This window comes from Miniopterus natalensis, chromosome 9 (assembly GCF_054644295.1).
Source record: "Miniopterus natalensis isolate mMinNat1 chromosome 9, mMinNat1.hap1, whole genome shotgun sequence".
In the NCBI taxonomy this organism is placed as follows: Eukaryota; Metazoa; Chordata; class Mammalia; order Chiroptera; family Miniopteridae; genus Miniopterus; species Miniopterus natalensis.
This window is the reverse complement of record NC_142089.1, coordinates 9,075,861-9,089,104: the sequence shown is the minus strand read 5'-3', so window position 1 is coordinate 9,089,104 and position 13,244 is coordinate 9,075,861. Positions and strand designations below refer to the sequence as shown.

General features: G+C 54.1%; 1 protein-coding gene across 1 annotated transcript; it reads right to left on the bottom strand.

Moving 5' to 3' along the window:
* Positions 1–733: 733 nt before the first annotated feature.
* Positions 734–7,952, bottom strand: LACTBL1 (lactamase beta like 1). The gene is made up of 6 exons (XM_087820798.1): positions 7,820–7,952; positions 6,427–6,536; positions 5,341–5,498; positions 4,118–4,356; positions 3,081–3,186; positions 734–1,715 (listed from the first exon to the last, which is right to left on the bottom strand). Exons 1-6 carry the CDS (start codon positions 7,866–7,868, stop codon positions 734–736), a joined length of 1,644 nt encoding a protein of 547 aa, XP_087676924.1. The 5' UTR covers positions 7,869–7,952.
* Positions 7,953–13,244: the final 5,292 nt, after the last annotated feature.

Here is a 13,244-nt window from a genome sequence, read left to right as displayed (position 1 = left end):
TATTGCAGCCCCAATGGAAACAACCCAAATGCCCATCGACAGATAACTAGATAAACAAATTGTGATATATCCCTTGAATGGACTACTACTCGGCCATGAAAAGGAACGAACTACTGATATACGAAGACACGCCTGAACCTCGAAACATCATGCTGAGCAAAAGAGAATGGACACAAAGGACTACACTGTATGATTCCATTTATATGAAATTCTGTAACAGGCAAAACTAATCTAGAGTGACAGAAAGAGCAGTGGTTGCCTGGAGCTGGTTACAGGGGAGGGGAGACTGCAAAGCAGTAGGAAGTTAGTTTTGGGGGTGATGTGAATTTTCCATATCTTGATTGTGGTGGCAGGTATAAATATTTGTCAAAATCACAAAGCTACACCCTGATAATGTGTGCATTTCATTTTATGTAAATTATAACTCAGGTTGATTTTTTAAAGACAAAACACAAGGCCGTATTTTGTCTTAGATTCAACAGACCCAGAAGTACTTTGCCAGCGTGCTGTTTCTAAATGCTTTAGGCTTCTGTACTTAGGTCTCCCTCTCCCATGGAGAACACACAGTTTGCAAACCGGCTGTGGTCTGGGGGCCACACTTTGAGCAGTGGCCCTCTACCCAACTTTGTCAACTACTCAGGTTCTCTGTTGGACATCCCTGGAGCCTTACCTTCCAAACCTAGGTTGGAAACGCTGGAAGGCGAGGCGGGGGAGGCTCGGGACAAGCCCAGGGTCACTGGGTCTTGAAGGCGGGCTTGCGCAGCAGCCGCAGCACCCGGTACGTGTTTAGTCCCGGCACGTCGAAGCCCGGGGACAGCCCCTGGCGGTTCAGCGGGTAGAAGTTGACGAGCTGCCCGTGCTGGGCCTCCAGGGAGAGCCAGGTGTCGCCGAGCGGCAGCGCGCACGGGAACTCTCGGGCCACGTGCAGCTGGAAGACGCGCCCACGCAGGTGGCGCAGCGCCAGGGTGCGGAAGGCGGGGGGCACCAGCGCCTCGATGCGGGGCCCGAACTGGCGCAGGAGCAGCTCGCCCGCCGGCCCCGCGCGCACCTCGTAGAAGGTCAGGTTGGCGAAGGTGAAGTAGCCCGCGAAGGGGCGCGCGCTGGGCGGCGGGGCGGGGCCGCGCTCGGCCTCGCGCAGCGCCCTCTCCACGGCCGGCAGGAGCGCGTCGTAGGCCTGCGCCACCAGGTCGGGCCCGGGTGGCCGCGGCCCCGCCAGCAGCAGCACGAGGCCCAGCTGCAGCGGCGGCACCAGCGAGAAGGTGGCGGCGTAGCCGTCCAGGTCGCCGTCCTTGCGGACCACGCGGTAGCCCCTTTGCGCGTGGAACTCCCACGGGGTGCCGGTCTCGTTGGCGAAGTAGGCGCCGGGGCAGGCGCGCAGCGGCGCCAGCAGCGTCCGGGCCGTGTCGGGCCGCAGGAGCCGCCGGCGCCCGCCGCCCAGCAGCGCCGTGGCCAGCTTGGCCAGGTCGGCGGCGGTGGAGTACATCTGGCCCGACGGGCGGTACCAGCCCAGGTCGTAGAGCGGGGCCGGCCGCCCGCTGCCGTAGAAACCGGCCGCCAAGCGGGCGCGCACGGGAGGCGTCAGGTCGAAGCCGGTGTCCGCCATCCCCAGCGGCTCCAGCACGTTCTCCGCGACCCAGCGCTGGTAGTCACCCTGAGCCGTGTGGGCCGCCAGGACGTGGGCCAGGAGCGAGAAGGCCAGGGTGCTGTAATGGCACCTGGAACGGGAGTGGTGGAGACTGGGAGGCAGCCCACTATGAACATTTCCAGGCCCTGAATACCCACTTCCCACCTGCTCAGACTGTCCAGAGTTTCATTGGACTGGGTCCGTCAGAGAAGGAACCTGCTTCACTGCATCCCAGATGGTCAGACCCAGCAGGGACTACAGACAGCACTAATTCTACATCTGGAAAGAGGAGGGCCCAGAGAGGGGCAGAAACTTGTCCAGGGTCACACAGCAGGTAAGGGGAGAGCTGGGCTGGGCAAAGCACCTGAGAAAGTGGTAAAACAAATTTTATTGGTTCTTTACACTTTAGTATGATTTACTTTAGCAAATGGAAAACTAGAGTCTTAGGCTGCTGGGGGGTGGAGGTGGAATTATAGCAATCACGTAGCTCACGGAGAAGAAACAGGAGGCAGGATGTCACCCCTCCCTTCTCCCCAGCCATGGCAGACACCAATAAGAGGTCTCTCTCCTTTCCCAGAGGAGGTGCAATTTCAGCATCTCTAAAATAGTGCCTCAAGAAAGCGCAGGACAGATGAAAATCCACAAATCCTTTTAGACATTCCTGAACTCTAGCCCAGCCTCCCTTGTCTGCATATGAGGAAGGTGAGATTTCAAGAGGCAAAGTGCCTCCTCCAAGGTCACACAGCAAGTTAGTGGCAGAGCCGAAAGGAGGACTCCAACCTGCAGGTGCCTGAGCATTACCTGGGTCCTTTCTTCCTCAGGGAAGTGGGGCCTGAGGTTCAGCATTTGAAGAAGCAGATGGGGAAATTTTAAAGGGAGGCATCTTTTTAAAAAAAAAAAAAAAAAAAGACCAACGGGGCTGGAAGAGTGCCTCCGAGGCAGGGGAGTACCAGCTGTCCTCTGTCCAGCCCCACTGTTTGCAGAGTTAGGCTGCTTTGTGCAGCGGCCACCCCAGCTATCCACTCCCTATCTCATCAGTATCCCATTTATTTCCATGATGGCACTTGATAAAATGTGCATTTATCTTGCTTTTCTGTTCACTGATGAGAATGTTCACTGTTGGCTCACAGGAATGCAAACTCCGTGAGGAGGGACCTGGTTGGATTAGTTCGCTTCTGTATCTCAGTTTAGCATATTCTGGGCACAGAGTAGGTGCTCAATAAATGTTGAGTTGATGAATGGAAAGAAGGCGAGGTTCAAACAGAACCTGCCTTGCTGTACCACCCCTCCCTGGACTGAGGTCTTTCCAGCTTTGGAATAGGGGTTGTTTTCAGTGACCCCGAGGTCTCTTCTGGCTCTGACCACTCGGAATGAGGTGATGCAGTCTCTCTCCCAGGGTGGTGGTGTCTCCTGGGAAGTTCCTAACATTGGCAGAGCAGCAGGGCGCACTCCTCACCTGGTTCCCGGGTCCACTACCAGCACATCATCCTGGAGCAGGCTCAGGGCCTCCTGGGTGCTGCCCCTCCATAGCAGCGAGGTGGATCGGAGCCTTCTGGGCAGCCCTGGGGAGGAGCAGTGGTCAGACCTACTGGTCCAACTGAAAGTGGATGTGGGCTTTTGGGTGCACTTCCCCCCCACCTTCCATGGTTGAAAGAGAACAACAAAGTTACCTTAAAAATATAGTCTAGCATGGACTCCAACCCTACTTGTGTTTTATTGGGCAAGCTATGTAACCTCTCAAGCCCCCATCCCCTCGCCTCTAACGTGAGGGAAATAATTCCTCTATCATAGGGAAGATGTGAGGATTGGGTAAAATAAAATGCTTAGCATGGCATCTGGTCATTGTAACCACTCAAAAAATTATTATCATCAACTATACAAGTTTGATTCCATAAAATTCCTGAGATCACTGGCCAAACAGCTTTGGACTTTTCTAACCACTTGGACTTGTCTGTTTATTAGGTGTAACAAATATTGGATGTATCATGGGGTTGGGGTTCTTTCCATCCATCCACTCAACGATAGATTTCAAGCCTCTGTTTTGTGCCAACCACTGTTCTGGGTACTGGGGATTCAGTAGTGAGCAAAGTCTCTGCCCGTGTGGAGTTTACATTCTAGTGGAGGGGATAGACAACAAGCAAATAAATATTTATGCTACAGAGAAAAGTAATTTGGTCAGAGGAAGGCCACACAGAGGTTACCCTCAAGCAGGGGAGACCTGGAGAAAGTGAGAGAGTCACTCTTTTTTGTAAGAAAAGAATGTCTCAGGCAGAGGGAATAAGTGCAAAGGTCCTGAGGCAGGAATGTCTTGGACTATTTGAGGAATCGTGTGGAACAGCCAGTGTAGCTGGAGAGGAGTGAGAATGGGGAGACTTTGGCCAGTTCAGTAAGCAGAGCAGAGAGTGGGCCCATCCTCGCTGGATGAGAGTCCCCTCCTAAGTTCCCCCACCTGAATTGTTTGAGGCTGAGCAAGGTAAGTTCAGAACCACTCACCTGAGAGTTGGCTGGCCATCCTTCGGAGGGTGACAGGAGAAGGCCTTGGGGCTGGGCCCACCTCCCCCAGCCCATCCATCAGGCTCTGTTGTTCGGGGGCTGATGCCATGCCCAATGGGTTGTTAATGGTGAAGGTGCTGGCATACCGCTCCAGAGGGTCATCTAGAGAGGCTACGATGCCCTCCTCCCACAGGCGGTACAGCATGAGAACTGGAAAGATCTTGGAGACACTGGAGATCCTGGACAATGTTGGGGGCACAAGGGTGCAGAGGGCATCCTGTTGGCCCCATAACCCATCCCTACCCTGCGCCCCAGTCTCCAACTTGCTAACATTCTAAAAAAGCACCGAGTCCACCTTATTCGACATCTTGATGGAAATTCACAGCCTCTGCAGAACTGGCTCTGGGATGCTTGAGAATATGCCAGAGGCAGTGGGGCGGGGCTGGTGGACACTCTTGAGCATCTGCCCATGGCAGCCCTCCCCCAGGCCCTTCCCACTGTGGGACAGACCGGGGCTGCTCACGCCTCTGCCTCTCACTGGCTGAGCGGTCTTGGACAATTACTAGACTTTCTGAGATTCAGCTTCCTTGTTTGTTTCACAGGTTTTAGAAAGGGTTGAACAAGATCGTGCATATAAAGTGTTTGGCAACATACCTGGCAGGTAGTAAGTGCTCAATAAGTGACAGAAAGTATAATTGTTGTCCCCAAGCTTGGCCCATGGCAGGTGCAGTGTGAATGGAACTCCTGTAATCCTCACAGTATCTCTGGGAGCAAGTGTGTTCACTTTGCATCGTGAAATTTAAGGATCCTGGGGGAGCACCTAGGAGGGGAGACTCTGGGTGTTCAGCAGAATGTCCCCAGTGGTTTACATCTGGGCCACTGCTGCCAACTGACAGGGACCTGGGCCAAGAGCCTAGGAACTGGTTACGGTCCCACTGTGGCACGTGGAAGTGAGTGAGTGATGGAACACAAGGGAACCTCTTGTAATTAGGGAGGTTTGGGGCTAAGGGCTCTCCAGAAGGGAGTCCGTGGTGTGATGTTGGGCACGCATTGGTCCTCTCTAGACCTCACTTTCCTCATCTATAAAATTGTCAGGACTTAATAAAGGGCCCTGGCAGCTTGGACCCCCAGTCATGATTCTCTTGAGTTCCCCTGTCTCCTAGCTCTCCCCTGTTCTCCCATCCCTCACCCCTCCATTGGACCCTGGAGGTCGCCCTGCTGACCGGTACATGGTGTACTCATTGGGGGGCCCAGAAGCCGGGTCTAAGCCATTCTTCTTCCCAAAGTTCCCAGTCCAGAGCACTGTGTCATTGTGGATGACAACTGCAGATATGGCAGCCAGCCCTGGGGCAGACAGTGCCTCACGGAGGATCCTGTCCACCTAGGAGAAGAGCAGGAGACTCAGCATGTGGGTGCAGAGACACACCTCACTTGTCACCTGCACAGCCTGCCCATTCCCACACCACACCCTGCACACAGTATCCCCGCCTGGCTCCTCTCCACTCTCCCCCCACCAGGTTGCTGGAGGGGAGCCCAGTGAGCCTCAGGACCGCTCTGCTGCTCTTACCTGTCTGATCATGTTTCATTTGTCTGTATGCCTCCTCAGGTGAGTGACCCAAGTAGGTGGGGTCTGACTGGCACAGACTAGAGCTACCTGACAACCTCCTCTGCTATTAGGTCATCCTCAATGGTAAAAGTTATGTTGGGGGGGTGTCTTTAATTATTTTGCAGTGGCCTCTGAGATATGGGCTCTGTCATCCTTTCCATCTCATCTTTCTCCTCCCTCCACCTATGGCCCCACAAGACTGAATTTCCTCATAGTGCCTTGTACCTACTCTGCTGACTCTGGGTCTTGACACATGCTGTTCCCTCTATCTGGAGCACACTCTTCCCTCCCCCAAGCTCCCTTACTATTCACACGCACACCAGCCTCATATTTCCTGTTGTTCACACCTCAGCTTAGACATCACTTCCTCCAGAAGCCTTCCCTGACTCCAAGGTTAGTTTTTGTGTGCCCCCATAGTCCCCTAAACTTTCTCTGTCCTCACACTTATCCCTGTGCTTTCACTGTTTATTGTCTTGACTGTTCCCTCGCTCCCAGACTAGTAGCTGCTTCTTAAGAACAGGACACTATCTTCTTTCTGCCATGTCCCTGGTGTCTAGCACAGAGTCGGTGCTCAAAAGTTCATGAAGAATGAATGAATGAATGAATGAATGAATGAATGAATGAATGCTACTTCTGGCGCAGAGAGTGTACCTTCCCCCTTTTCACCCAGGCCTGGCACACACCCTCCTGGGTCATCACTGACCTTTTCTAGGGCCTCCTTCAATACGGGGAGGGGGTGTGCCAGGGGCACAGGCTCAGGGTGCTGGGGACACATCCTCACAGGGGCAGAGGTAGCTTCTGGTCCCAAGGAACCTGCAGGGAATGTCACATGGTGAGAAGGGGACAGAGATCAGGACAGGAGTCTAGGGGTCATCCTAGAAGAGGTGGGAAGGTGGCAGCAAAGGCCAGAGCCATACCTTGGGCCCGACCCTCCCAGCTGGCAACAGCCTCACCAGGAGCTATCAGGGTATCAAGGAACAAAGAGCAGAGTATGCCCGGAGGAGAAGGGATAGTTCCACACGGGCCACCTGCTGCTTGGCCTTCAAGATACCAATTAGGCCACAGTTCCGGGTGGCAGCCCTTCTCTCTTGCGCAGCCAGCTTCCTCCCTCCGTGTGATCAGCAGGCTTAGACAAGTTCCAGCTCCTCAGGGCGGGCTCAGCCATGTGTCCATCTGTCTCTCCCCAGTTCTGATTATATGTTTGGGTAGAGAAGTGGATTTGGCTTCACTTAGGCTTTAGGCTTAAACCACAAGGGAGAACTCATTCTATCACTAGAACCATGTGTCAGGCATGGGGGGGACTTGAGTCTCATTTGCTTTGGTCTGGCTGTATGGCTTCCTTGGAACTCAGAATCCTGGCTGGACAGGATTCTGGCTGGAAGAGCATCCCATTTGTCCCCAGACCTCCCCTCATCTCTGAGGACAGTGTGGAATGGTAAGGGTACAAGCACCCTGAAAAGCTGCACCCTTTTCAGATCCTCCCACTGTTCCCAACACTGCCCAGAACCAAGACAGGGCTGGAGGTTCACTGTGACCGTAAACTATTTTAGCTCCTCCCACCTCTAGCTAGACTCTGGCTGGCTTTGTGACTTGCTTTGGCCAAAAGAATGAGGCCGGATTGATCATTGATCCTGGGCCTTCCAAAATTAGGCCTTAATGGGCCTTTGCCCCTTGGGAATACTGCCCCCTCCTAGATGAGGCTGGTATAGTGACTTTGAGTGAGAAAGTCCACATGGAGGAAGAGACCCAGCTCTCCCAGCTGACTTGCCCACTGCATTGGAGAGAGCTCAGGTTAGAACAGCAGCAGAACTGCCAGCCAGCCTACAGACTCATGAGAAAGAATAAATCACTTTTTCTGAAGCCAGCAGGTTTGGGGGTAGCATTAGGATCCTCATTTTATACACGAGGACATCATGGCACAGAGAGGTCATATGACTGGCCCAATGACACACGGTTAGAGTTGCAGTCTCAGTGGAGGCCAGAGTGTCTGTGTGTAAATCTTATGATAGCCCCCTAAACCCTGGGATCAGGAGTGGCAGCTCAAAGCCCACAAGGATCCACGGGGGTAGGGAGAAACTCAAGGTTTCTGCACTCACCAGTCGCCAGCTTGGGGAGGAAATACTGCCACAGGAAGCAGCCAGTCATGAGCACAGAGAGCAGGGAGAAGAAGCTGCAGGACACTGGGAAGATCCACTTCTTTTTTATTTTCAGCTGGCTGATCTGCCAGCCAGCCTGGAAGGGGAAGGACACAGGGCACAGCCCCCATGGGGGTCAGCCAGAGAGAAGAGAGAGAGGGACCCCCTACCCTGGCCCCTCCTATGCCTTAGGTTCACCCAGACATCAGGAAAGTCCACAGCTTGGAGTAAATTTTACACCTGTGAAACCAAGGTCCTTCCCAATATGACCCGTTCAACAGCTCTGCCATGCTTGGCTTCTGCACCTCTGTGCCTTTGCATAGCCTGTTCCTTCTGCTAGGCATGCTCTCTCTCCTGTGCCCTTAGTGATGGATCTAAGACCAACCAAAATGCTACCTCCTCCATGAAACCATCCGCAACTCTTCACCCAGGTCCTCTCCAAGGCACTTGGAACAAACCTTCCTTACAGTGCAAATCCAGCTCTCTATCTATTCAGCAGTTGTTGGACGGCTGTTAGCTGATCTACCTAATGCTGAGTCCTCCAAGGAAGGGGCCGCTTCTTTAATTTCCCTCCTCCCCTCCATGGCCTCTGGTTTACCCTGGTTGGTTTTGTTCACCGTGGCATTCCCAGGGCCTAGAGTAGTCCCTGGCACATCGCAGGCCCTAATAAATATTCGTAAATGAGTGACTGGATCACAATAAAACATCCTAGGCAGAGTTGAAGCCCTCTGAGCACACTTTGTGATTTAAATCTCCTCTCCTCCCCCCAATGAAACACCCATTCTGGTCATGTCTGTCCTCGCGAATGCTCTCATCTGGCTGTGTCCATGGATCCACCAAGAGCGTGTAGCAGAGTTTTGCGTGTCCTAAACTTACGCAAATGATATCCCACTGTATTACCCTCCTGCACTTGCTTTTTTCCCAATGCGATACACCTAGTTCTGGATTACTCATTTCAACTTCTGTAGAGTACGCTGTTGCACAAATATACCTCATAGTGTAATAGAGTGTGGAGTCGAGCCAGGCTGCCTTACGAATGGGGCTATTTTAGACATTTGGGGCGGGAGCACGGCGCCCAGGAGTGAAGTTTCTGGGTGGTAACATGTGGCCGTCTTCTGCTTAACCAGATTCTATCCATCACTCTTCAGAGTTGCTCCAATTTACATGCCTGCCGCCTGTGATTCTCTTTGCTATTTTTAATTTGCATTTCCTCGATTACTAATGAGGCTGAACACCTTTTCATGTGTTTCCTGTATATATTTGGGTTTCCTTTGCCTGTTTTTTTTCTATTAAGTTTTCTTCATTTAGAGCTGTTTATAAGCTCTAGATACTCCTGCTCATAGGGTGTCTTTTCACGCTGTGTTTATGGTAATTTTTGTGGAGAGACTGTGCCTTGGGCATTGTCGCAGGTTTGGATGGGAGGGAAATTTGAGGGTGCTCCCCTTTGAGCATGAGCAGAGGGCCACTGGGGGGCGCCCCGGCGGGAGGGCTGCCTGTTCTCCCTTAACAGGCCCCTACGGCATGGCATTTTCAGGTGAAGAAGGAAGCTGGAGACATTAAACAACTTACCGAGGTCATGAGCAGCAGACAGTGGAGCTGGGATGGAGCTCTGTGCTATGCACCACCCCACCCTCTGCATGTGGCTGGGGTCTCTGCACCCCCACCTTGTAGCCCTCCTCGGGGGCCCAGCCATATCTCACGCCTGTCTCCACTCTCAGCATTTATTCCAGTAGACCCGAAGGTGGAGCCAGTATTTAACCTCTAAGCTGCTCACCAGCTGCTAACATTTCGACTCACAGTGACCACTAGGAATCTCTCCCCTCTCCCTTCCAGCTGGAAAAAGCTGGCAGGGGGAGGGCTCAGGAAGAGCCAGGCTGTCCCAAACCCCACGCATAACCCACCTCCCCCAGCTCCTTCCTCAGTTGGTCTCCAGCCCACAGAACCTCACCTCCCTTCTCCCCTCACTGCCCAGTCATACATTCAGAGACAGTCCCCAAGGGCAAGCTGTGTGCTGGGCACAGTGCTTCTCCGTGGGGCTCAGTGCCTTTGGCCAACATCTGTCCCCTCTGGAGCCAGCAGGATGGTGGAGCAATCAGACTCAGGGCTCTGGGCCCAGGCGAGGCACGACTTGATTCCAATTCTGCCCTTACTAGCTTTGGACAAATGACGCCACCTCTTTGAGTCTCAGTTTCGTCGTCTGCGTAATGGGAATGACCTTGGTTCCTACACCGCACAGAATTTAGGTAAGGGTAAATGCGATGATGCATGCGAAGCCCTAGAAAGCTGCTCGGTTGGTAGCCAGTGTTGTTTAATAATAATTTCTCTGGGAGACAGATGTAAACAGATCATGGGCACAGAGCTCTGGGGGCGCCAAGGTACCCATGAGCTCAGCCTCATGGCAGGGGCGACGGGAAGGAAAGCTTCGTTGCACCGGGGGTTGGGGATGAGTTGGGGGCGTTCCGATCCAAGGCCTGGAGATGTGGAAAGGAAGAGGAACAGTGCCGGTTTGTGTTGAGAATTCAATGAGTCGGTGCACGTCAAACGCCAGGCACTTCCTGGCCAGTGGCGCACACTCGAGAACCGTGGGTGACGACGGGGAAGGTGCTGCGGGGTGACCTAGGCTCACTTTCCAAGCCAGCCCGAGTGGGGCCGTGCCTCACCTGAGTCTCCATTCTCTCCAAGGCGAGGGAGATCCCAGCTCGCTGCGGATTCGGGTCTGCGGCCCAGGAGACACTGTGCGTGGAATGTTCAGTCAGAGGAGGGGAGGCAAAGAGAGGTCTCGGGGGGGAAGCTGGAAAGGGAGGAAGGGGGGAGAAAAATGCTAGGATGAGGGGGGTGCAGAGCAAACTGTCCCCTTCATGAAGCTCCACCTCAAAGGCAAGGGGAAGCCAGCTCAGAAACCCCGAGAGGGTGACCAGCTGTCTGGGTCTGCCCAGGTCTGTCCTGACTTTAGCATTGAACATTCTGAGTTCTTCATCCCAACTGGGAAAGCTGGTCACCCTGCCAGACCCCCAGAGTGCTTAGCCCCAACTCACCCTCTTCTGGAAGGCTCAGGAAGGACAGGGCAGTTCAGGCCCCGCCATGGCTGCCCAGCGCCTCTCGGAATCCCCGGGGTTCCAGGGGACAGGAATGGCTTCCTGGGCTCTGAGGCGCAGGCTTCACCCAGGCTCCCCAGGGGCTGGCAGATGTGCTGCCCGATTTCCCAGCACTAAGCCCTCTGTGCCCTCCGCCATGGGGATTAGTTCCTGGGGTCCCCAGGCGGCAGGGAGGGGGGAACATCTGTCAGGGAGACTGGCAGCACCACGTGACCCAAGATGCTCCAGATTGGGGGGCAAAGGAACAGTCTCTCCAGAAAGAGTCGTTGTCAAGCCCAATATAAAAGAGATGAGAGAGGGGCTGTCAGGAAACAGCCCATCCACAGGCCTCCCAGCCTCACCTGCCACCCACACCAGCTCCTCCTACCTCTGAGGAACCTGGGGCTCCAAGGAACACAGTTTGAAAACCACTGGGGTGGACCACCCTTTGAGGAGCGAGGCTCCACAATTCGTGGGTTGCGCCAGCCTCCACATCATTGTGTCAGTTGCCTCCCGGCCACCCTGTGGTTGGACGGGGCTTGAATTATCTCCGTTTTGCTTATGCTCAGGGTTGGGTAGTGAATGGGTGGAGGCTGGCTTTCTGGGTCTTCTTCTCTATCCCCCGTGGGCAAAGATCTGGGCTGGCCTGGAAAAGGGGCTTGATGCATTACAGTGAGAAGAGACCTGAGTGGTGTTGTCCAGACTCCACATTGTGTGGCTCTGAGAGGGGAGGTCACATCGCAAGTTGGGTGACAGCGGCGGAGCTGGGATCCAGGTTTTTTCCATTGCACCTGCTGCTTGCTTCATCTTTCCTGAGGCTCAGAGCAGGATGGGCAGCCCGCCTCTGCGTCACATACTGGGTGCTGACAATGTGCCAGATACAGGTGCTTAGTGCTTTCTGTTACCTCCTTAGGTTTTCACAGTCCCCCCGGGGCAGGTCCTATTCTGTGCCCATTTCACATATGAGGAAACTGATGCTCTGAGAAGTGAGGTCCCAGGAGGTGGCAGGACTGGGATTTGGACCCAGGAGACCTTGCTGATTCCCAGACACTAATCCATCTCCCATGTTGTCTCCCCATCAGACGCAGAGGTCCTCTAGGGCAACGACCATGTCTCATTCTGGTTTGTGTCGCCAAACCAGGGCTGAATGAATCAGTTAATCCGCTCCAGGGTTCTGCACCTCTGCTGAGAAAGACTCTCACTCCCAGGCCCCCAGCTCCTCTCTGGGAGCTTGCCTGGTGCCCGGTGCCCCAGCCCCAGTGAATCAGTTTCTCACCTCCCAGACCAACCCAGCCCCTCCCGAATTGAGCCAACTGGAATCCATAGCATGTCCTACAGAAAAGTGGCCACGTGGTGGCAGTAGATGCCCACGTGTGAAACCTTCTGGCCCAGCCCGAGCCGCCTCTTCTGCAGAAGCATCTACTCCTCGAGGGCCTCTCTTCTTCCAGGCATTTGTCCAAGGACATTCCCCCGTGAACCAAGATAATCTCCACAGCAGCCCCCTGAGGGAGGAGCTGTTCCTCCACTTTATAGCTGAGAGATCGTGTTAGTCCCTTGCTTAAATTCCCTTCGCGGCTGCCTATTGCTCTTCGGAAAAGATCACAATCCTTATCTGCATCGTCTAAACCTCACCCAGCGGGGCCTTGAGTCAGACCTCCAGAGTTCAGATCCCAGCTCCACCACTTATTATGTGACTTTGGTCAGCTTTCTTGGCTTCACTTGGGCCTCAAAGTGCTCATCTGAAAAAAGGGTAACGAAATAGAACCTCCTCCCTTGCGGGGGGAGCAAGGATTCCCTGGGATGAGGCACCTAAGGCACAGCGCCCCGGCTGGCACACAGCAAGTGCTCAATGAACAGCAGCCACTGTTATTTCTGTCGGGGTCGCTCCCCTCTCCTCCCCGGGCTCCCGCAGATCTCTCCTCCTCTCTTCCCTCCTCCCCTTGTCTCCTCTCCCTTTTCCCCCCTGTCCTCTCCCCACCTTTCCCACTCCCCTCATGCCTCCTCTTCTCACTCCCACTATACTTTCTTGTCTCCACCTCTCTTCTTCCACCTTCAGAACTCATTCCAGCAGTCCCAGTGCTGCTTTGTGGTGTTTTCGAATTTCTCTCATCTGGGCAAGATGTTCAGCTTTTCAGAACTAGGAGCAGAACTGCTACACTGATGGATGCCCAGGGGGTTAGAAGGTCCCCAAGTCCAAGTGGACTAGACTTCAGGGACTCCTGCTGGGTTCCTCTCTGCACCCCTCACCCGAAACTCTTCTAAGGTCTACCTCTCAAAGTGGTCCACTTCCCAGATTATTTTGAGGTCACTCT